The following is a 22498-nucleotide window of genomic DNA, read 5'->3' as shown; positions in this document are numbered from 1 at the left end:
AATATGATGTTTGTTATCCAACAAATGCTTCCATTCAGTGCTTGATAACTCTCCAGCATATCATAGCTGTGCAAAAACAGAAGCTCCTGTGCATCCTTGAATTCTCAAAAGGCTGAGAAAGCTGGTCTAACATGCTACCTGTAGCCCAACCACTGAGCCAACTCAGTGAGCTGGGGACACATGTCAGTTGGTACACCTGTGTGTCTACAACCTGAGATCTGGGAAAGGAGTGGGGACGAAGAGCACAGGGTCCCGGGGCACTCACTTTGCTTGCTTTCGGTGCACACTTGCATGCGTGATGGGTGTGGTGAATTTCTCTCTCCAACCATTTCTTATTTCCTCTGAATGATGAAAAAGTTTGTTTTTTTAAAGCTGTTTACATGAACATGTTGTGGTTTTTTTCTGTGCAACTATAAAGACTCGGGGCTCTAGATTTTTCTTTCAAATGCTATCATCATAGGTAGCTCTAAAGCACAATGAACAGGTTGTTACACCTGAAAGATTTTCAGCTCAAACATGTTCAGCCCTTTTCACTTCAGCCTTTGGAGACAGACTCAGCCCCAGAAAAAAATACACAAATCTCCTGAGATCTCAAGCTAAAAGGGTAAAGGCATATGACACCAGTCTGTGGCATCACTGGGCGCTCCCACAAAAGTCAGTTGATAAAATACTGAAAGCCTCCATGAAAATCAAATCTGAAAGAGTGGATTCAGCTTAGCACATCTCACCTTGAAAATCACACAGGGCTGTTTCTTTCTATGGATATAGACAGAAAGAAGACATATCCTTGTCCACAGTACTAATAAATGCCCTGTGAGAGCAATTACAGATGCTGTGTGCTTCTGCTTAGAAGTCTGACTCCAAGGGAGGAAACGAAATAGTCCAGCACCTTTCCTTTGTGGGAAAAATCTGTGACACAGATCAATAGAACAAAGCAATTGTTTATGTCACTATGAAGTATACAAAGGTGTGTGTGTGTGTGTGTGTGTGTGTGTGCGCTTAATAGCCAAACTAGACTGTCAATGTATTTTGATCAGTAACTGAAGGGAGAATTGAAATGATATCTCCATCCTCATCATTGACCTACTTGGCCTTTTAAAATAGATCCACTTAAGCTGCTGCTGTTCCCTGAGCCCATTAGGACTTTATTTAAGGGGTGACTTTTCAGGAGATTACAAATCATTCCCTCTAAAGCATATAGAAATGGTTTATATGACATACTCTACAAAGTGTTATAAATTCTGCATTGCAGCAAAGTAAAGAGAAAAGTGAATTTGTGCTTTCAATACCACCCTATTCCAAGAATTACTTTCAGGAGGTTTGATTTGGAATGAGGGAGGAGATACTGTTGCCTTTGAAATCATTGTTTAGACACTGTGTATTCAGCTGCATTCTCCAGCAAACTGTGATGTGTCACCATTACTAACATTAAGCAGAAAGGGCACTGTTTAAGGGTACATTTCAAGCACCACTGCTAAGGTGTTGCTCATCTTTTTTCATGAAAATTCCCCCAGCTGTCGGAATGCATGGGTCAAAACTGGAAGTGCTCCTTTATTTAAGCATTGCATATCCTAACCAACCAGATTTGCTACAGGCCTGAGTCACTGACAGAGATATTTTCTCACAGTGATTGTCTGCACAAATAAAATTTTAATTTATGTGAAAGACAGGTAAACAGCTGTCATTCACTGATTCATTCCCCAAAGGACTGCAGCAGTCAAGACTAGACCAGGTGGAAGTCAAGAGTCAAGAATTCATTCTGAATCTCCCCCGTGGGTGGCAGGGACCCAAATATTTGAGCCATCACCTGCTGCTTCTTAGAGTATGCATTATTAAGACGATGGGACTGGGAACAGAACCAGAACTTGGACCCAGGCACTCCAAAAATGGGATATAGGCATCCCAACTAGCATCTTCACAATTATACCAAACATTCACCCCCAAAATCTTTAATGATTAAAGTTTAAGACATATAGGCTCACTTAACAAGGTATAGCATCCTAAAGAACAAAAAGACTCAGTCACAATTTGATTTCCTTTGCCTCAACCTTTAATGCTAGTTAATCATGGCTTAATTTGACTTAATGACAAACTTGTGTAACATTTGAATGAGCCATATTCTGTACTCCAAGATTTAAGGCTGTAGTTTTAGAGGAAGGATAAGGACATTTTCCCATGGCTAATTAGCAGGTTATCCTGACTGACAGATGGAATGAGGAGAGGTTCCCATTGCTAGATCTGACCCCTGACTCATCTTCCAAGGATTATCTTTCTCTTGCTCAAAGCAAGCTTCTATAGAAGAACCTTTCACAGAACATAGGGTGACCGAAGAAACCCCAAGTGCAGACTTCCTGGAAAATCTCATTCACTTCTCTCTACACCCTTCTTTCTCAAATGAGAGAACTGCCACATCAAAGAGCACTTGTTTTACAAAACATCCTCAACATATCTAGTAAGACAATGTACACAACCTACTTTAGGATCACTGGAACCAGCACCATAGGTCAGTTCCTCCACTTTGAGAACTGTGATGGGCTGTGATGAGCCAGCAAACAGCTATTGAAAGCACCCATGATGTGTACCCCGGGTGAAACTGGGGAAGCACAACCGGACACAGAATGGAAGTTCCTTGTGGGAGGGAATGTCATCTTACATGTAACTTCTCCCCAATTCCCAAAGTAGTCCCTACTGTGTGTCCTAAGTATTCAGAAATATGATGAATAGCAGTTATATAGGTGGATCTTTACTGACAAGAACGCCAAGATGTCTCTTGCCCAGGGTCACATGGCAGAATGATAAAAGAGCTCCATCACATCCTGAGCCATGCTCCTCACTTGTCTGAAGTACAGACCCCAGACAGCAGCCCTTGTGCTGACAGATGTCACTCATCCATGGTCCAGCGAAGAATGCGGCAGCACACTAGGGCAGAAAGTGCCTATTCCTGCTGTATAGGCTATGGAGAGGCCAAGTCAGAAGGGACTGACCTGCAGCATCTGAAATCCTAATGACCACCTTCACAGTGCTGCTGTTCTTTTCTGGGATCAGCCAACCTCTGACTCCCTATGTCCTCAACCTTTTTTTTCCAAATGCTATGGACAAGGCAAAGAAATACAAGCAATGCCACCTGCTTTCAAGAAATCCAGAGAGGATAACTCTGGGGTGCAGGAACCTGGGAGATATTCCAAGTGCTCTCCTCATGGTACTGAGTTCAGAAAATCAAGAGATTGCTATGGGTGCACGGAAATAGGGCTGCCTTGTTAGACAAACCTTGTCTAATGTGTCGTTCAGCAGCCTACTTCTCCCTGCTAAACCTATCACTGTTCCTTTTCCATGCATTATTTCATGTTCAAGTGTAATCTGGATTGGATATGAGAGGCTGTCCAGAGCAATGGCTCAGGCACAAGCCTCATGTGAAGCTCAGTAAAGGTACCTGGTACTTAATACTCAGCTCAGGAGGTGTGGGAGGGAACTTTTTCTTACATGTAACTTCTCCCCAGTTCCCAAAATAGTCCCTAGTGTGTTTTGTTGCTAATGTATGTGTGTGTGTGTGTGTGTGTGTGTGTGTGTGTGGCATTTGTATTTGATTTGCATGTAGTTGTGCCTAATTCACGTCCCTCTTACACTGCAACCTGCATAAGAACAGGTACTGTCTTATCTCTTTACTGCTTGTTGATGTTGCATGTTCAATGGACTCCCATGACTTTAGCAGCCAGAATCCTGGCAATTCCAGGACTGTCCAATAGCAGAGATTTGGCTCCATTTTCAGAGCTTCGAAGTTAACATTTATCAGATTATAAGTCACCATATAGGTTTCAGGAAAAAAATGGTTCCCACAAATATTGATTATTGGTAAGCTCTGAGAGCATCCTGCTTCCTTGACAGGGCAGCCTGACAGGGTCCAGAGGCTCTTCTTCAGTGGCTATGAGACACAGTTGGTGTTTGGCAATCAGCTCCTCTTTGTAAGCCTTCATCACTGGACACTTTCACCCTTTCTCCAACAAGAAACCTCCCATTGCTCTTAAGAACCATCCCAGATGTCACTGGCCATATTTTGATGCTATCACAGAATGTGCAGACTAAGTAAGTTAAAAGAGAAAGTATTGCTGATAGTTCTAGAGACTTGGCAGTCTAGGATCAAGATGCTAACAGATTCAGCAACTGTTGGGACTCTGGTCTGTTCTTCCAAGATGACACTTTGAATGCTGAGTCTTCAGGAGGGGAAAATATTTAAAAATGGGACAGACTCCCCAGCTCCCAACACCATTGTATTGGTGATTAGGTTTCCAACACATAAATTTGGGCCATAGTGTCAGGTATGGTTGACTAACCTGCCAAATGTTGTCAAGTAACCCACTCTTAAGAATTTGGGACCTGCAAGTCAGATAAGGAAAGTGCATCCCAAACTCCCAAGATAAGAGTCAAACTAACACAGTCAAAAGTGGTGGAGCCATAGCAGAAATTCTCAGAAGATAGGAGAAAAAAAAAAAGGACACAGTGAACTGAAGCAAAATCACCATGGAGGTCAAGTGGGGAAACCCAGAGACAAGTTGCCTAAGCCTTTTCTGTGTTTTTGGACATGTTCACTGCTAGGCTTCTGGTTGAGTCCAACCTTAGCACTATTCCTGGTCAATAGAAAACTTTCCCCCTTGAGATGTGTCCCATGGTTTGAGTACAATACAACTGAAGGCTTGTTTTAGGTGGGCAGCTTCACAATATCCATGCTGTGACATAAGTCCCCAGGAGGCAAATCTCCAGTGACCAAAAGTGCCCAAAATGCCTCATTTCAACCTTTAACACATAAACCAGTCAAGATGAATCCTGGCCCAATGCATGCTGTTGGCTTGGTTTTAGACCAATAACACCATGGTATGTTCTCTGGAAGGAAGGAAGGAAGGAAGGAAGGGAGGAAGGAAGAAAGGAAAGAAGGAAGAGACGTGTGTTTCTCTCCGTTAGAATCATTAGATTGAAAACCCAGTTTAATCTGAATGCTGTTTTCTTCTCACTGTCAGCCTGTTTCTGGACCAGTACAGAGCCAGCCTTGTTGATGCCATAAAGAGATTACTCCAGCCCAGGGTGAGTATGCTTCTATTTTCTCTTCAACACTGGCTATAGAATAATTAGTATTTGCACAAAGATGGAGAGAGCAATGGAATGGTAGGATTAATGTCATGTAAGATTCTAATACTTATTATGTCCAACTTCAATTGGGTCTTCTGATCTATCAGATTCTTTCCTAATCGTAACTAGGAAACTTCTTACCCTTGGCCTTCTGATAAGGAACACAGTGGGTAGCAAAATAAATGAAACTGCTTCAAAGATGGTGTGAGATTATTTTTATCAAAGACTTTCTTGAGTCGTTTCCTTTGATAACAATGTCTTCATATTAAAGGGAGGAGTATGATATTGAAAGTTTCTGTTGACTTCTGTCATTTTAAGTCTCTTCCGTGGTAACCTTTTTCATTGGGCATTTATTTGCTGTGGAAGAATACTTTTCCCCCTTTTTTATTTCAGTGTATGTGAAAGGCAAAGGACTTCAGATGAATCTGTATATTAAAAGTTCTTTGCTTTAAAAGGAAGCCATTATTTACATATTATAAACATTAGGTCACAATGAAGCCAAGCATGCCATAAAATATTGTGCACATTTTTACATTTATATATCCATTTATGCCTGTGAGTAAATTACAGAGTTTGTATCCACTCTTATTTTGTTGGGCTGTTATATTAAGCTAGGAGGTCCTGCAGCCTAAACGGAGAGTTAATATACATCTATTTAAAGTAAGAAAACAGGTTTAAAGCGTGTGCATTAAAAAAAAAGCTTAAAAGTATATAAGGCTCTTGCTGTGCCATAGGAATTTAAAATAGGTTAACAATATTAGTGTAATTTAAGATAGGCAGTCACATTAGTCTTGGGACTACAGTGTGTGTGTGTGTGTGCGTGTGTGTGTGTGTATACACTCTAAGTTTTGTTTCTAAAGTTTTTCTAAAGGAAGATTTGCTTCTGATCTCAGACTTACAGACTAATACATCTCAATGTTTCTTTCATATCTTTTTCACAAGGAAGGTCCCCAAAGCAATTTGATAATCATCCTTTGCTTACACCATTGCTTTTTATTTTGTTATCTCTGCATAGTTCAGGAACTTTAAATAGGCCTCTCTGAGGAGTAACCGCAGCTTTGTAAGTGGCAATCAATTAAATTAAATTGGCATTTTCACCTCTCCCAGTGAAGTAGGGAGTAGGTCTCCTGGCAAGAAAGCGGCCCATTGCAGGCTGTTCATGGCCATTGCCATGGCTGGGGAGGCAGCCCTCACTGAGGGTGGAGGAGAAACTTGGGACCTCTTCATCATCACCCACATGCCCAACCCACTGGTATCCTCGAGTGATTCCCATGAATATTTGCAAGACCAGGATTTTTCAGAGAGGTAGGGTGCTATGAAAACACATCACACACACACACACACACACACACACGCACAACACTGTCAAAGCCTTGTGGGTCACACACTGCACACACTTCAACTCACCACCAGCATGCCTTCCAAGTCAATTGTAGAGAATACTCCATTTTGCGGCAGATTTGCATGATTCACCTTGAATCTGTGTGACTTACTTACATAATTTACAGTAGAAAATTACCAAGGTATGAATAGATGAACATACAGACTGTCCTGGAATCTCTAGCAACTCCCATCTTGCCTCTGTTAAACCCTGAGCCACACTTCGCCTCTATGTGAAGTATAGCTCCACACAGCAGCCCTCCTGTGGATGGCTGTGGCTCACCCTCAGCCCAGAGGACAAGGCATGACCCTAACATAGGTGGTACTTGCTCATTCTTTGCCACCTGATCAACATGAAGGTGGAAGCAGAGGGGCCTGCACCAAGCTACAGGATTGCAAATGGGACTGGGGTGAGGGTGGGGTTGTGGAGACCTTTTTTTAGACTCCTCTTGGAATGACTGATGCCCAAGGTTTCCAGATGTTCTAGGGTAATGCACAAAGAGCCCATGGCCATAGGGGGAAACCCAGGTTGTAGGTGGACACACCAGTGTACCAAAAATACCAGCCAAGAATTTCACCTGCCTTGGAGGTTTGGGCCACCACCCAGATAGTCCACAGGAGGGGGAGTATGTGGACCTGGAGGGCACAGCAGCTATTCCACATCCTCTGCTGGTGGGGCTGGCAGGGTTCTCACTACATGAGGGTTGCCAAAGGGAAAACTGGCCTTGTCTCCTTAATTCATGGAACTGGCTGTCCTGCTTCCAGAGACCCACTCCTGCTGAGTGTCCAGGTGAAAGCTATGATCCCAGAGCATGGTAACCCTCAAGAGTTTGCTACCTCACAATTCGAGCTGGCTTTAATGTTCTCTGGAGCCCAGACAACACCACTGTGGTTCTGCAGAGAACCACAGGCTGATAGTGCCTGTGGGGAAACCCTGGGGGCCTGCAATGGTACACCCTGAACTCTTAGTGATTTATCATGACATAGTATGAGTTCCTAAAGTACTTGGCAGACAGGTTCTTTGGCCAGTTGCTTTAGTGTCTCAAGGTAAAGTGCAATGAGTGGACAAAGAAAAATCTACTACCAATCCTAAGTGTGCGCTTACCAACTACCACCTCGCTCAAAGCTTGAGTTTCCTCACTTGTAAAAAGACAGGATGAATTACACCTGCCTGTGGACCGCTAGAAAGTATTCATCTGTCTCAAATATCCACATGCGTGCATGCCGATCACGTGCCTTGCACACAGGAGGTGTCCCACAATGACAGCTGTTTTCTTTTATTGAAAGAGAGAGGTTGGGGAGAGGAGGAGAGAGATCTTCCATCTGCAGGTTCACTCTCTGAATAGCCGTAACAACCAGAGCAAGGTCAAGACAAGGCCAAGAGCTGAGAACTCCATCCAGACCTCCAATGTGCGTAGCAGGGATCCATCTCCTTGAGCCGTCACCTGTTGCATCTCATGTTGCACATTTGCAGGAAACTGGAGTTGGGAGCAGAGGAGCCAAGATTTTAGCCCAGACACTGATAGGACATTTAGGCATCCTAACCACTGTGCCAAACACCTGCCCTCCCCAGCACCACTAACCCTGCTTTTCCATTTTTATAATGAAATCATAAACAAAAGGAAACAGCCACAGAGAAAGCTTATAGTCACCAGAGTGAGTTCCCAGCTTGGCTAAATCCCAGAGTGACTCTAGGTTCTCAGCCAAGTGCCTAGAGAGTTGATACAAAGAACCCCCAATTTCAGCAAGAATATTTGTCACCTGTCCCAGATGGAAGCCTGTCTGCCAGTGGGTCTAGAGGCACTGTGAATGCAGTTGGCTCCTGCCAGATGCTGCAAGGAATTCTCAAGCAAACTTACAAGATAAAAAGCAAAGAATAGATATTGATGAGGAATGAAGTCAGCAGGTTTTACTCTTCCCAACTATTTCCCCTTTGCAGAGCGGCCATTTGGAGAGTGAATCAGCAGATGGAAGATCTCTGTATGTGTGTCTCTCCTTCTCTCAGTTACTCTGCATTTCAAATAAAAATAAAGCTTTAAAAAAAATTCACAGGTGAAGAAATTGGATTGAAGTAAGGGAGAACCTGAAAGGCACATGGTTCATCAGCAGGGCCCGGAGGACTAACTTCCATCTTGGGAGATTTGCCCTGCCAGAATGAGGCTCTCACCAGGCTGCACAGGCTCATTGACCACCAGGTGGACAATAGACAAGAGTGGACAATGGACAACGGACAAGAAGGGCTGGGGCCCTTCTCCACTACAACTGCTGCTTTCCGCAGTAAGCTAGGCATAGTGGGACACAGCAGTTCACCAATAACCAGAGGAGGATTCTGTGGGCTTCTGACCCTACCAGCAGGTGGGAGCTCAAGAGTACTTCAGCACCATCTCAGTGTGCCGACTGTGCCAACCTCACAAGGTAGACTGAGAAGAGGGAGGAGAGTGGATTTTCAGCGGTATTCATTTGGCAAGCATGTGTTGAGTGTCTCTCAGACACCAGACACTGTGCTTGGGTCTGGGGTAAGACATGACCTGCCTGCGAAGGATCATAGGTTAGTGAGCAGTGACCTAACAGTGTGCTAAGGCACGACAGAGGTGCAGGCAACCCATAGAGACAGGGAAGGGAAGTGGCTCACTGAAGGACAAAGCACAGTGTGGATTCAGAGGCAGGCACAGGGTATGTAATTGCGGTGCTGAGGGATGAGTAAGAGCTCACCGGGCGGACAAAGCATGGGAGGTGAGAGAGGCATTCCACTCTAAAGCAGTGTTCATATGTTTGAACACACAGGGATACAAGACAGAACAGCCTGGGAGCTCGAATTGGTTTGGTTTCAATAGAGCCAAAGGAAGCACCACAGAACAGCCAGAGAGGGCTGCATATGGGGGTTTGGGTCAGGCCCCACATGGCTTTGCCAGCCATCCCTAGAAGATGAGACCTGTCAGTGGCTTTCAAATGTTGTGTAAACGGTAGAGCCCTTTAGTCAAAAACATGGTCATCCAGCACCGCCATCATAAAACTGATCAAAGAGAATTAAATTAGAATTAAATTTGTTGTGAGGAGACAACCAATGCTTCCTGGGTCTTGGTTTCTCTTGTGTGGGCAATTTAGACCACCGTGCAAAAAAGCATCTGCAGTAGATGAGAGTGATGCAGTGGAGGAGGTGGGTGAGGCATTGAAAGGTTTTCCAAGATGATGCTGTGCTTCCCAGGTCTCCGGTTTCATTTTGAAATTGATGGATACGAAACTGTTTGACACGCAGCGAGTTCTCGGTGTGTGTATGTGTGTGTTGTGCCCCAGGAAAGGTGGTGTATTGAGTGCCATTGGAAAGAAGATGAATGAAGATATTTTCACAATATCCATGTGCAGAGCCTAGTAGGCACTTGCATATATGTGTGGGGCCCCAAAAGTCATAGACCTGTTTGTCATGGGTATAGCTGATGCCATGGACTTCAGTGTGTGCCTGGAATTATCTAGATCGTGAAGAAAAAAACAAATAGGCAGAGCCCTAGGGGACCCCTTACAATGAAGGAGCAGGAGGGGGAAGAGAGGCCAAGGAAAGAAAGAGAGCATGAGAGACCAGAGAAGGCTGCATCTTAGAAACCAGGTGATTTTTTTAACAAATAAATAAAACCAGAAAATAAGCATAAACTTAAACATGCAATCGATATTTAATAGTTGGTTGCCTGGAAATGAAAAAGAGATGAAGGCATTTCAGTGGCATAACATATTCCTTTTAAAATAAATCAGCAGCATGCTTGTTTTTCTTGCAGAAGTACACACCCCTTAATATAGGAAAATAGTCTCACAAAATAACAGCCACAAGTTCCCCACGTAAACAGTGTCGCTGCTTGGTGGAACTTTTCTCTCCTGTCTTGTGTGGGGGTGGGGGACTGAAGGAAAGGAGAGAAAGAATTTTCTCAAATTTCTGCTCATGCATCAACATTTTACATTCAATTGAGTGTTCATTTTGAGTTTAAAATGATTCTGTGATTGAATGCTTAGAAAGTTGTGCTTTGGTTAATTTGAAAATAATGGTTTTTTTCGAAAGTGATGGGATAATTTGAAATCCATATTCCTTTTCCTGTTTTGATTTTTGCAGCCTAAATTCTAAGACTGCTCCTCTGAGTGCCCTGCTGCACCCAGGAAGTGTCCTGCGACCCAGGCCACACTGAGGGCTTCTAGATCTGACCCCCCTCCCCCGCCAAACAGAGAGGGCCAGACACTGGTGTTCAGGGGGACTCAGTGGATGTTTGTAGACGGAATGGACAATAGACTGTTGTTCCTTCTAAATATCAACCCATTTCTCCAAGGTGTGCCTGTATTCGACCAATAAAAAAAACTCACTACAGAGTAATTAAAAATGAAATCTAATGCCCCCTCTTTCACTATCTCATGGGCATAGGGTTGTGCAGAGTGCTGCCCTCTGCAATGTCTTCTCCCACCTCATCTCCAGAAGCAAAACTCTATAAAAGCTTTCTGGAAAAATATCTTTTCATAAGAATAAGCAGGACAACATGGCCTTCAACTTCGCAAAGACTTTTCAGATCATTCAATGCCTGGATTTAGTTGACTCTCTCAACAAATATTGACCGAGTGCCTACTACATGCTAGGCACGGAGAAAATGCAGTGAACACAACGTTAGAGGATGCGGTTGTCATGGAGAGAACAGGCAATAAGAAACAGGGATATACAGTGTGTCAGCATTGATGAGTGCTAAGAACAAAATAAAGCAGGGAAGGGGGTAGGGACCTTAAGGGAGGGGGGCTGCTGTGCTAGATGAGGTAGTAAGGCACAGGGGAAGTGAGACCTGAAGGAGGAAGGAGGGCTCTGGGCAGGGGGCACTGCCAGAGGCTTTAGTCATAGTCCCCTTGTAGCTCATCCCAACCCTCCCATGGGTGGGATGTGGGGAGCTCATGTCTTAACAAATGTAAACGCTGAAACTGCCAGGAGACTTGCAGCCCCACCAATGTCACAATCATAGCCTAGGTACAGACTGTAAAACCGGCTCTTCCCTTACAACTGTATAACAATCCTTGTAGGGGACTTGAAAACAACTCCCGTTATTCAAACATCCAGAATAGCAACGACCAGCTCTTACAAGTGATGGAAGTGACCTGCTAGTCTATCTCTCTTTCTCTTTTTTTTTTTTTCTCTTAATGGAAACTCTTGCTGTCCTGCTGAGATCACATATTATATCTAGTTTCACATAAAAATGAATTTTTGCTGCTAAGTTTGAAAGCTGCCTGAAAATAGCAATTAATAATGGAGGTCCTGACGGAATCTTTAAGTATAGTGGCATGATTGGTGCTGCTATAATTATGTGCCTGAGAGTGTACGTGTCTATGTAAACACAGTGTGAGAACACCCTGATGGCCAGGACAGTGTATCCATGTATGTTCTTATAGGTGAGAGAGGGAGAGAGGCTTAATAGAATTTTTATAGCATTGTGAATTTGCGTGGGTTTTTTCTAATCTTACTTCTGCATGACATTGTTTTTCAAATTATTTTCACTTTCATCATCTAATTAGATCCTCACAACCTCCTAGAGAGGAAAAAAAAGGCAGGGAGGGCTTTGTTCTTCCCATTTGGCAGATGAGAACACTGAATCAGTGAGGCTGAGCTCAAAGGTTCTGTCGACAGAAATGTAAAGATGAGACTGTCACCTCCAAGGCCCATTGAGTCCTGGAGTTCTCTGTTTTCTTCTGGTTGTCCTGTGGGGACACACAGCTGTTTAATTGAAGATTCCTTTTAAGTGCAGAATCCTTTCCATCACATAGTTCCTCCTTCCCTGCAGCTGTAGTCATTCAGAACATGCAAAACCTACATCATGAGGTTGCTGGGAAGGAAGTTGAGGGGACTGAAAAGAGAATTAATTGTACACCTAGCACTGGGATAGTGATCGTCATTATCATCAGCACCAATGGAGAAGACGGTGTGACCCAGTGGAAAGAGCATCGGTGTGGGAGTCAGGTGGATGAGCGTCTGATGACTGACCAATTGCGTCATCTTTGCCAATTATTTGGATCCCTTGAACATCCTGTAATATGGAGCAGATAGTACCTACCATAGAGGGTGGTGTGAAGACTAAAGGAGCTGGAGTAGACATGAATGCCTAGCTGTGTGGAAATGGGTGGCAGGTGTGAATGATAAACCACCTTTTGTAAGAAAGCAGGCTGTTTTCACGATTCTCTCAAGATCTATGGTGGCATTTCAAAAAGGGAAAGTATAAACTTGAACTTAACAGACGTATACAGCCATCTCAAAAAGAAAACAGGAAGAAAAGAAGGTTCTGAAGTTTGCCCACTGTGTACACACCAGGGAGGGAGAGTCCACAGGCACCCTGCAGATGACAAATATTTGTTGTGGAGTTTCTATCGAAAGGTCTTCTGCAATCTGCCATATGGTTTCTTCAAGCCCTCCAAGTCTCCCCACCACAACAATCTCATACAACTGTGTGGTTCATTTAGAAAAACCTGTTTACACTCATTCTACCACTTTCTCTGAAAAGCAATCATTTGAGTATTGTAAGGAGCTGCTTTGCTATAGTGCTGACAATTATGAAGCACTGAATGAAGTCGGGTACCAAAATCCCATAACCTTGCCTGTGACCGCAGGGTCATGGATAAGGCTGGTGGAGGGACTGAGATGTAAAAGCTCTCCACCAAGGATTGTGACTCCTTGTCTCAAGGGAGGATTCCTTGATAGTGCATATTCAGGACACAATAAACACTTAGAAGTGCATCTGTTGCCACCTGCTCTGGAGCTGTGTTGTAGATGTGTGGGTAGGTGCTAAGGAAACACAAAGTGAGTGGCATTACTCTGAGCCAGTGCTCTAAAATCTAGCCCATGGTTATCACCACTGAACCCAAGTATTTTTCAGAACACCCAACGTCCCATCACACTTTGTTTCTTATATGTGTTGTTTGAAAAGGAGTAAACACAGTATCTGGCAATTTGAATGTGAAATTTTTTTTTTCTGATTGGCTGGATCTCTAGCCTTGAAATCGTTCTTCCTGTGAATGCCCATCCTGTGTGGATGTCTCAAGAACAATTGAGTTTTTCTACCTGAGAACGGAAAATTCAGTGCTTTGACCAGTTGCTGTTATGTTTGGTTGCCTTCCAGTGTTAAAATGTGTGAATTTCCTTTTTTATGTTCCAGGGGAAAGCAATGGTATTCGCCCCGCGCCGTGGGAATACTTTAAACCAGTTTTGCAATCTAGCTGAAAAAGCTGGTTTCTCTCTCCAAAGACATGAAAATTATGATGAACACATTTCAAACTTGCACTCCAAGGTTAGTTTTCTGCTTGTGTTAGATAACACTTTAATCCACATTGCATTTTGAAGAGATCATGGTCTTTTTGGCAGGTAACCTAAATATTTGATTAAAGTCCTGCTTAGGTGTGTGGCTTGTGAACAGCTATTTGTATCTGATTGTTTTGTGTGGTAAAGCCATCTTTTATCTTTGTATGTCTAGCAGGATTTCTACAGAAGCCATTTCTGTTTACTCCTTTCTGCAAAACAAACTAATCTTTTCATTCATAATAGACCAATTTGTAGGGAGCAAGGGGAGGTGGCATAGAATGAATGATCAGCACGCATTTATGTTTTAATGAAAAACATTGGGTTGTTAAGTAGGTTAAATGCTTAGCAGCAAGGAAATAAATAGAAAATGAATGTCCAATTGTATCATGTTGGACTGTAAATCTTTATCTCTGTTTGGTTTACGACTGGGTCAGTTGACAGTTTGAGACTGTCAAATCTCATACAGAATTTTCCCAGTTGTGGGTTATACATTAGATCAAGGCACTACAAGATTTAGGTCAAAAGCACTTATCGGAGAGTGATTTCTAAGCCTGCTTACATAAAGCAATGTTATCAGCCTCTTATTATTTACAGGTATGGGACAATATAGGGCAGTGAGAGGCAAGTTTTCCGTAGAAACTTTTCAGGGTTTTCACACTTGCTAATACGTGTCATAGAGACAAGCATTGCTTCCATAACTGTGTGCTTGAAGGAAATCTTCCCTTTGCTGAGCTAGTCTGACCTTGGTAAGAAGACTTCGACCAGCCAAGATTTCTCAAGTTGTGATGGCAGAAAAAGGGATAATGTGAATAGCATTCTTTGTTACCCCGGGCTCTAATATAATGTAGAAGTGCACTGACTTCAAAAATCAGGTGCAAAGTAGATCTGATCTTCCAAGCAAGAGAAAGAAAGCTGTCACTTTCTGGAAATGGGTTCACTGCTGCTGTGGGTCTCACGGATTGTAGCCTCTGGTGGGGTTGAGGGGTGGGGCTGTAGAGGATTGGAAAGAGTTGAACAATTCTCTCCCTGGAGAGACGTGCTCCCCATCTGGTGATAGAGACCCTGACCTCAGTCACCCTGTCCACTGCCCCACCTTGAACCAAAGCAATGGTGCTGCGGGCTTCACTTGGAGTGGGAAGGGGTTCTCCTATCCCCCTGGGCTTCTTGGCCTGGGGGGCTAAGGTGGCCTTCACCCCAGAGTCGGGCTAGAGCTACGGGGATCCATCAATGGCTGCTCCAATGTCACAGTACACACTGTTGCCCCTAGAACAGCAAATGCTTTTAGTTTCCCAGGGACAGCTTAGAAGAGCCAAGGCAGGAGTTTTCCCTCCTGCAGAGAAGTTCAGTGCTGAGCCTCTGTTTCCTACACCAAGATCTGGGGTGTCCCAGGTCATGCAAGGCAGTCAAGGGGTCCATGCCAACCTGCCCTTTGTCTAGAACTTTAGAGGGTCCACGCGTAGGGTGTGTGTTTGGAGGGTGGAGGGAGGAGCAGCTACTTCTCTCCAACCCTGTTAGCACAGCACATCCCATATACCCTCTAACACATGCCCCCATGTATTTCTATTTACAGGGCACCATACCCAGTTAGTATTCCATTAACAACCACTGTCTGGCTGATAGGTCTCATAAAAATAAATATCAAGTGGCCTTAGTGTTTCTCTCTGCAAAATCACTTAAAGGGCAAATGCCACAAGTTGCTGACATAGTCTAAAAAACCCATCCCCTGCTCCCTTGTTACCAGGGGTGAGTTTCATTTCATTCTCAGGAAGTAGAGCTCTCCAGGGATATTCCACAAACTTGGAATGCCTTGGGTAACATGCATGCATGGCTGCCTGTGACATATACAATGAGAGGTATGTCTGCTGCTAGGAAGGGGGAAAAAAAAGCCTCTGGCCCCATCCGTGCTTGCTCCAATGCAGGGAAAACCGGGAACAGACTGGTCAGGGCCACGTGCCATGACCTAGCTGCAGCATGCACTGGGGTTGTTGCTCTTTGCAAGAGGAGGATCGCTTCCCAGAGGCAAGGCAGGGAGCCGGGACTGGGCTGGTGAGGAGCGATTCGCCTAAAAGGTGTGGGAACACGGACCAAGGCAGTAGCTGCGTCTTCTCTGTCCCTCCTGCCTGCCCTTACTGTCCCAGCATCCGGGACTAGAGCTGCCAGGCGGCGCTGACCGGGAACTTCCACCCTCGGCGCCTTTTGTTGGCCGCATACTAACTAGCAAGAGCTTAAAAGTTTTCCATCTTGAGCGGCAATCAGCTTTCTTTCCCCCTCCATCTCTGGCCAAAGCCCCGTGGTCCCTGGGACGCGCCTGCTCCCCCACGCAGGAGCAGCGATTTCCTTGGGGCTGCGTGTTATCCTCTTAGCCCTACTGTGTTGGAATAGAGTGTAACCAGCTGGAGGACTGTAAGACGCCTGATAATGCCGCTCTTTTCCGCAGTCCTGTCTTAATCTTGTTACACAAATGGTTGTGAAGAGATTCATGAATTTTAATTTTGCCCTCTGCATTAGTGCCTCCCGTCACTCATACACAGCTGCCTTCTGTGCCGAGTTTTCACCCTCCTCTTACAACAGGGGGAAAAAATTAGTTACGATCTTGGCAGTAGTGCAAGGTAAAAAAAAAAAAAAAAAAAAAAACTACAGATTTAGGCAACCACCCATGAAGCTGATTAACAGTCACTGATCAGGAGGAACGGCTTTGCCTCTTAAACTTTTCACCTCTCATTGTTAACTGTGAAATTTTATTTCCGTTAAAAAGCAAGCCTGTAATCAAAACGGTGCCATTCTGCACTTTTCTGCCAGTGCTTTTGTGCGAACGGTGCCCATCACCAACACCACTACGGTTCCCAGGAGCCGGGCGGCCAGAGGTGCAGGGTGTTTTTCAAGCGTCGCCTTTCTGTTCACCCAGGCAAGGCGCAGAAAAAATAATAACACAGCCCCTCTGCTCCCCCTCCCGGCCCCCTCGGTCCACCGATCAGGCTGCGACTCCAACGACTTGGCCCCACCACCGTACTGTTGGAAACCTTCCGGATGTTAAGATAGCAATTGTTGGAGCAAAGGAGTGAATGTGACTTTGCGATTTTACAGCCGACTTGAAATGAGAGTGGATAAAACCACTCCCGTTTGGCCAAATATTCTTTGAAAATGTAATTTTTATTTGCCATGGATAGTTGTTGCTTTCCTCTTACCGCCCCCCAGCCCCTCTAACTTTCGCAAAATCACCCCAGTGTTTATTTTCTTTTTCTTTTTTTTTTTTTTTTTAGTACTTAGCCAAGAAAATAGGCTAGGGCTCGCTTGTGGAAGGCGGTACATTGTGTTAAAGCCACGGCCATATAGCACTTCTGCTTATCTATTCAAAATGCCACATTACAAGTGGCTGGTGCTTATAATCTGTGTGGTGTGCTGTTGATAATTGTGGATACTGTAAAGGGTAAACAGTCTGAACTCCACTCCCGCTGGTGCTGCTCGAACCGTAGCGGGGCTGAGTGAGTGTGTTACATCCAATTATGAAGTAAAGCATAATGCTACTAATAACAGCTATATAATTTAGCGCGGTCCTCAAAGACCCTGTTTTAACCCATGAAATTGAAAAATTGTTTTAGTCACAATTTGCTTTTTGTTCTTTTTTTTCAAGGTGCCTTTTTTTATTCCTTGAAATTATAATTATTAATTGAGCAAACAAGTACAGCCTGGGTAAATGGACTTTATTCTGAAACCTCATAACATCCCCCCTCATTGAAGCAAGCTTTGTGTGTGTTTAAGTACTCTCACAGAACAGACTCGCTGGATTCACAAACCCCTGTCAGCTCCTCCCAAGTCGTAGTGCTTTAGTTTTTGTTTTGTTTTTGCTTTTGTTTGGGGGCTTGGCGTTTCTGCTCCATTGCAGGAAGGGCTCACAGTCAAGTTGGGGCTGCCTCCCCCACCCCACCACCAACCCCCACCTTACCGCACCCCTTCCTGCAATCCAGCCCCTGCTTTGGCCTCCAGAGGTCAGCACAGAATTCAAGTCAAAAGTGATTTCTAACCCATATTTTGCAGAAGAATTATTTATCCCACATATAACCTCAGGGACTTTTTAAGGAGCTCTTTTGAGTCTCTGTATATTAGTGCATTGCGAGTGAGGAGGTCAGCTGATTCACGCTGAGTAATCAACTTTCCCTGATCCCCAAGTCTCCAAGGAAAGAATTTAGCCAGCTTAGGCCCTCTTCGCCCACCCATCCCCCCGGAAAAATTTCTGGGAGCTCCCTCTATCACTAGGGCAACTGACAACAAAGGCGTTTACAGTTGGCAGGTTCTGGTTGGTAGGTGCAGATTGGGAAATTTGTGATTTTTCTAGGCACTGAAAAAAAATTCTTATTAAAAAGTGACATTGAGGGACCATGTGTTTAAAGTTGGGTGGCAACAAAAATCCCATGCAGATCTTTCTAAATAGACAAGTCATCATCTGTGAACAGAACAAACTTGATGGAAGAAAACGCAAGTCTCTGCTGTGATTGTCTCACGCTCAGGGAAGCACATTAGAAAGCAAAGTCTGGATTGGTTGTGTGTTCTCTGGCAGACAAGAAAACACAGGCTTATGACTCCTGTCCTTAATAGTGAAGGCATGTCAGACTTTGGGAACAGGATTTAGAAAAAACATGTAATTTGTGAAGACTCAGGTTAACATGCCCCAGACACACCAATCCAGCCAAGTGTGATGTTGGAGCCATTTGTGTGGCTTCAGGGTAGGATGAGCATGAAGGAATGTTGGACTGATCTGAAACAATAAAGGGACTGGTTCCATGTCTAATTAAAATAAATATTTATCTATGGTTCTTACAAATTAAAAAAAGTGAATTAGTCGTTGGCTCAGAAACACCTTTGTCGAGAACATTACTTTTTATCTTGATAAGTGGCAAGATGACTGGCAGAATAAACATAAAGATATGACTGTCAGAATTATGACTGGCTAAGCAAGGAAGAAAAAGTGTGCTTTTTATCAAGGAAGACTAACAGGATTTTAAAATCTTAGAAAGGTCCTCAGAATTTCACACGGGCAGTATCAAATGTTGCTGCTGCAGTTGTTAGAATATGTCCTCTTCCTCGGGGGAAAGAATTGGTGAATTCTTTGTCACTGATATTAAAACCCTCAAAGAACACCCAGAGAGCCTCAGAAATGTCCTAGGCCCCCTAAGCCTGTCCCTGAGCCCAGGGGTTGTGTCCAGATGCCAGCCCATAGTGCTTAGGGGACAGGACGTGGGCAGGGAAGATCCAAGAGGAGGGAGCAACAGAAACTCTTACGCCGAATGGCTGACCTAAGGACCAGAAGCAAGCCCCAGCTCTCCCTTTAGTCCAGAAGCTCACAGTTCCTAGAGGTTGCAAACACAGTTTTGGGAATTACAGACACCCTCGCCTCACCTAACACAATCCTACTGTACACTTCTTATGACAATGCCACTGAAGAAGACTTTGACTTGCATTTGTGTGTGTGGTTATTTTCCCCAAATGATACAGGTAGGTAAAAAGTCATCTTCATATTCAGCAGTAATATCAACTGGTAAAAATCACTAGTTTGAGTTCCCTTTACCTTGTTCTCCTATTATTGTTTTCAGCTGAAAAAGGAAAACCCAGACCTATACGAAGAAAACCTTCATTACCCTCTGCTGCTCAGCCTAATCAAATGCGGATAGAAGATCCAGCTTCTCAGAAGAGCAAGGAAACCACGAGTAACTGGGGCAAATTCTCACAAAAACCCAAATGTGCACCAGGTCCCACGTGCAGCAACCCCCCAATGACCGGAGATCACCAGGGTCCCAGGGCCAGGCCCACACTGCCTCCCAGACATTCCATGGTGGGTTAGGGGCTCCCCTGTCCTCACCGGCCACCTTCCCTGGCCCTGCCTGCATCCCCAGCTCCCTGCCTTCTCTTTCTACATTTTGCTGGCTGCCCTTCCTGTACCACACCCCTTTTGGTATCCAAGTCTGAAGACACAGCCTGCGATCTGAATTTGACTCATGAGCAGACTAAATGTTGTCCTGAGAGACAGAGTTTCTTTTGGTGACTCCTAGTTCCACTTTAAAAAAAGGGGGTGGGGGGACAGGAGAGTGAGAGAGGAGTCTTTGTTCTCTTCTGATGGTGGTAATTTTTAATCAGTAAACACATAAACACCATGATTTCTTCCTGGTTAAAAAAATAATAATAAAGTACATCTCTCCAATCTTCCTCCTAATTGTTAATAATTAATTATATTAAAACTGCCATCTCTTTCTCCCTTTCTCTTGTTGGTTTTTTTCTCCTGCTTTTAAACAACATGCTTTTTTTCCCTATAGATGTATAAGAAACGACTACATCAGCCCAAAGCCTCATAAACTGACCGTTTGTCCTCTGGACACAATAGCGTGGCCAGCCCTCTGCTCCTCCTCTCCAATTATGTGTGATTAGTCTCAGTGTGCTGTGTCAAGGAGGGGGAGTGTGCTGAGTGCTTATTATCTGTTTAGGTACAAGAAGAGCACATTGAGGCTCTGACTATGAATGAAAAGTGAGCCTTTATCAGGGTTTAAATCTAACTGCTGCTGTTCTGCCAGCCTCTTGCAAAATAGGTCCTTTCCAGAGAAATTTTGGATAAATGGTTGATCCACTGGATCTCAACCAGGGGGAGTTTTAGAAAAACAACAACAACTCAATCACTCAATTATCTTATTTAAAATAAGTATATACTGTTAGATGTCATGATTCAAGTGTGTAGTATATATTTCAGAGGTGCTACCTGGGATGAAGAGGGAGCCATTTTTCTGCAGGAAACCCAAGACCATCCTTGCCTGGTACACCCAATGAGAGGCTGTAATGCCTTTTGTGGAAATGCAGCTGTTTATCTGGGAGGAATCATCCGTGCCCACTTTAGTAGTATTGTCGTCAGCAGGTTAGCCATGTATCCTCATAGCCTTAGTCATGCAAAGCACCCACTTGGCATGATGCAATTAAAGTGATAGGTGGAGCAGGCGCATCCTTTGCATGTTAAACAAACTTAGCTGCCACACAAACAGTGACTCTGAAATGTCTTCTCTGCTCACTTCTATCATCAAACAAATTTTTCACCATCAGTTTGCATGTCCTTGTATTCACTACTTTTTCTGCTCCATTAGAGCACCTAGATGGATCTGGGAAGGCATAGGTCAAGTCGCAGTTAGATCATACATTTCTTTCTCACAAAAACTTGAATTGCAATGCCAAGTGATGGGCTAACATCACAATAACAGCAATTTATTCCTCTTTGGATAAAACAGCAGTCTATTCTCAGTGCTAGATAAAGACCAGGGCAATGCAAACCAGCCATTTAGCTGAGTAGTTCAGCTAGTGGCAGCTCTCCTTTGGCGACTGTATAGGTTGCACACTGGCTTCATATTTTCTTGTTTAAAAAAAATTAGAATTTGGAATGTTTTGAAAGGCTATACAAGTAGTTCTATTTATACTGGTGGAAACACAGAAAAAAAAATCTTCTGTAAAACGACTTGCAACTAAATCTGCCAAAGGAAAACTCGTCCCTCTAGTAGCACCTAGGATATAGTCTATTTTTCGTTTTGAAATATAGAACAGCAGGATCATGACAATATTTTCTTGCTTCTCTCATGAAAATACATGACTTGGCAAGAATTCAATTTGCATTTGTGTGTTGTCAGTGTAGAAATTCAGAGTTTATTTCTCTGGGAGAAATTGTATTTTGAGCAATGAACTAGTGATATATTTTAATATATATATATTTATTTCTAAATATCTGAGAACAGTGTGTCAGAATTGAATTATCCCTACCAAAAGACACCTAGGAAAGAAATATACGTATCATGTGATTAATATCTAGAAAATCTCCAACAAAATGTTAAGAGTTTGTTACTTAGGTCTGCTCTTTATGGAATCCCCACCCAGAAATACCTAGTCCAGGGCCTTTGACAGCTTGCAAGAAGCAAATGTTGTATATTATTAAATAATTTGGACGTGTTCCATCTTCTCAAATTTTAGTCAAATCTCAATATTGAGAGGGAAAAATATGGCAGCTCTAAAAAGCCTTATCCACATACATTTCTTTCAAAGTTGATGATTATTTCTATGCATCAGTATTGGCTTGAACAATTATGATTGAAATGGCCCCTTCCGTAATTGTGTACATAATTATGCATGTGTTTGTTTCAAAAGGAAGCCTGTCTACTTAAGAAATCATAGGAATGATTATGATATTGTTCCAGTAGTGAACCTTTATCTTCTGACAGAAATCAGGGATTTTCCTTTGTTAGACTAAGTAGATTTGATTGGATGTGAGAAGGTTGGCTAATATCCCCCATGGTCAGTTCTAAGGCGGTGATATGAACAGCCACATACAAGTTGGTTCTAAGGAATATATTTTATTTTATCGCAAGACACATATGCGGTGAATTGGGATAAAAGTGCTAGAAAAGACTACCTAAGAGGTTGATGCTATTTTGTATAAATTGTGGATTTTGTTGGCTTTTTGACTGAGCATGAAAATGTAACTTCCATTAGGGAAGGGTAATTTAGGTGCTCAGTATTCAGCAAAAAACTTGTCGGGACCATAAAAGCTTTTCTGGCTGGTTCCTCGGGTGTTTTCAGAGAAGAGCTGCCCGCCCCTTGCTGATTTTCCCTTTGGCTCCAATATGGGCTGAATTTACCACTGCATACCTGTTGAATCAATTTGGGGATCCAGCAGTTAACTGA

The 22498-nt window shown here is 43.6% G+C and overlaps 1 protein-coding gene across 2 annotated transcripts in view; it reads left to right on the top strand.

Moving 5' to 3' along the window:
• CAMKMT (calmodulin-lysine N-methyltransferase) overlaps positions 1-19857 on the top strand; it is a 396457-nt gene extending 376600 nt beyond the window's left edge. For both annotated transcript variants that reach the window (XM_004582906.3, XM_058668009.1), the window contains 3 exons: positions 5010-5073; positions 13656-13787; positions 19387-19857. In XM_004582906.3, coding sequence (XP_004582963.2) covers positions 5010-5073; positions 13656-13787; positions 19387-19464 — 274 coding nt within the window. In that variant the 3' untranslated portion in view covers positions 19465-19857. The remainder of the gene's footprint in view (positions 1-5009; positions 5074-13655; positions 13788-19386) is intronic.
• The last annotated feature ends 2641 nt before the right edge of the window (positions 19858-22498 follow it).

This window comes from Ochotona princeps, chromosome 8, assembly GCF_030435755.1.
Source record: "Ochotona princeps isolate mOchPri1 chromosome 8, mOchPri1.hap1, whole genome shotgun sequence".
Lineage (NCBI taxonomy): Eukaryota > Metazoa > Chordata > Mammalia > Lagomorpha > Ochotonidae > Ochotona > Ochotona princeps.
Note: the sequence above shows the minus strand (reverse complement) of the source record. Positions and strands in the feature narration are given on the sequence as shown.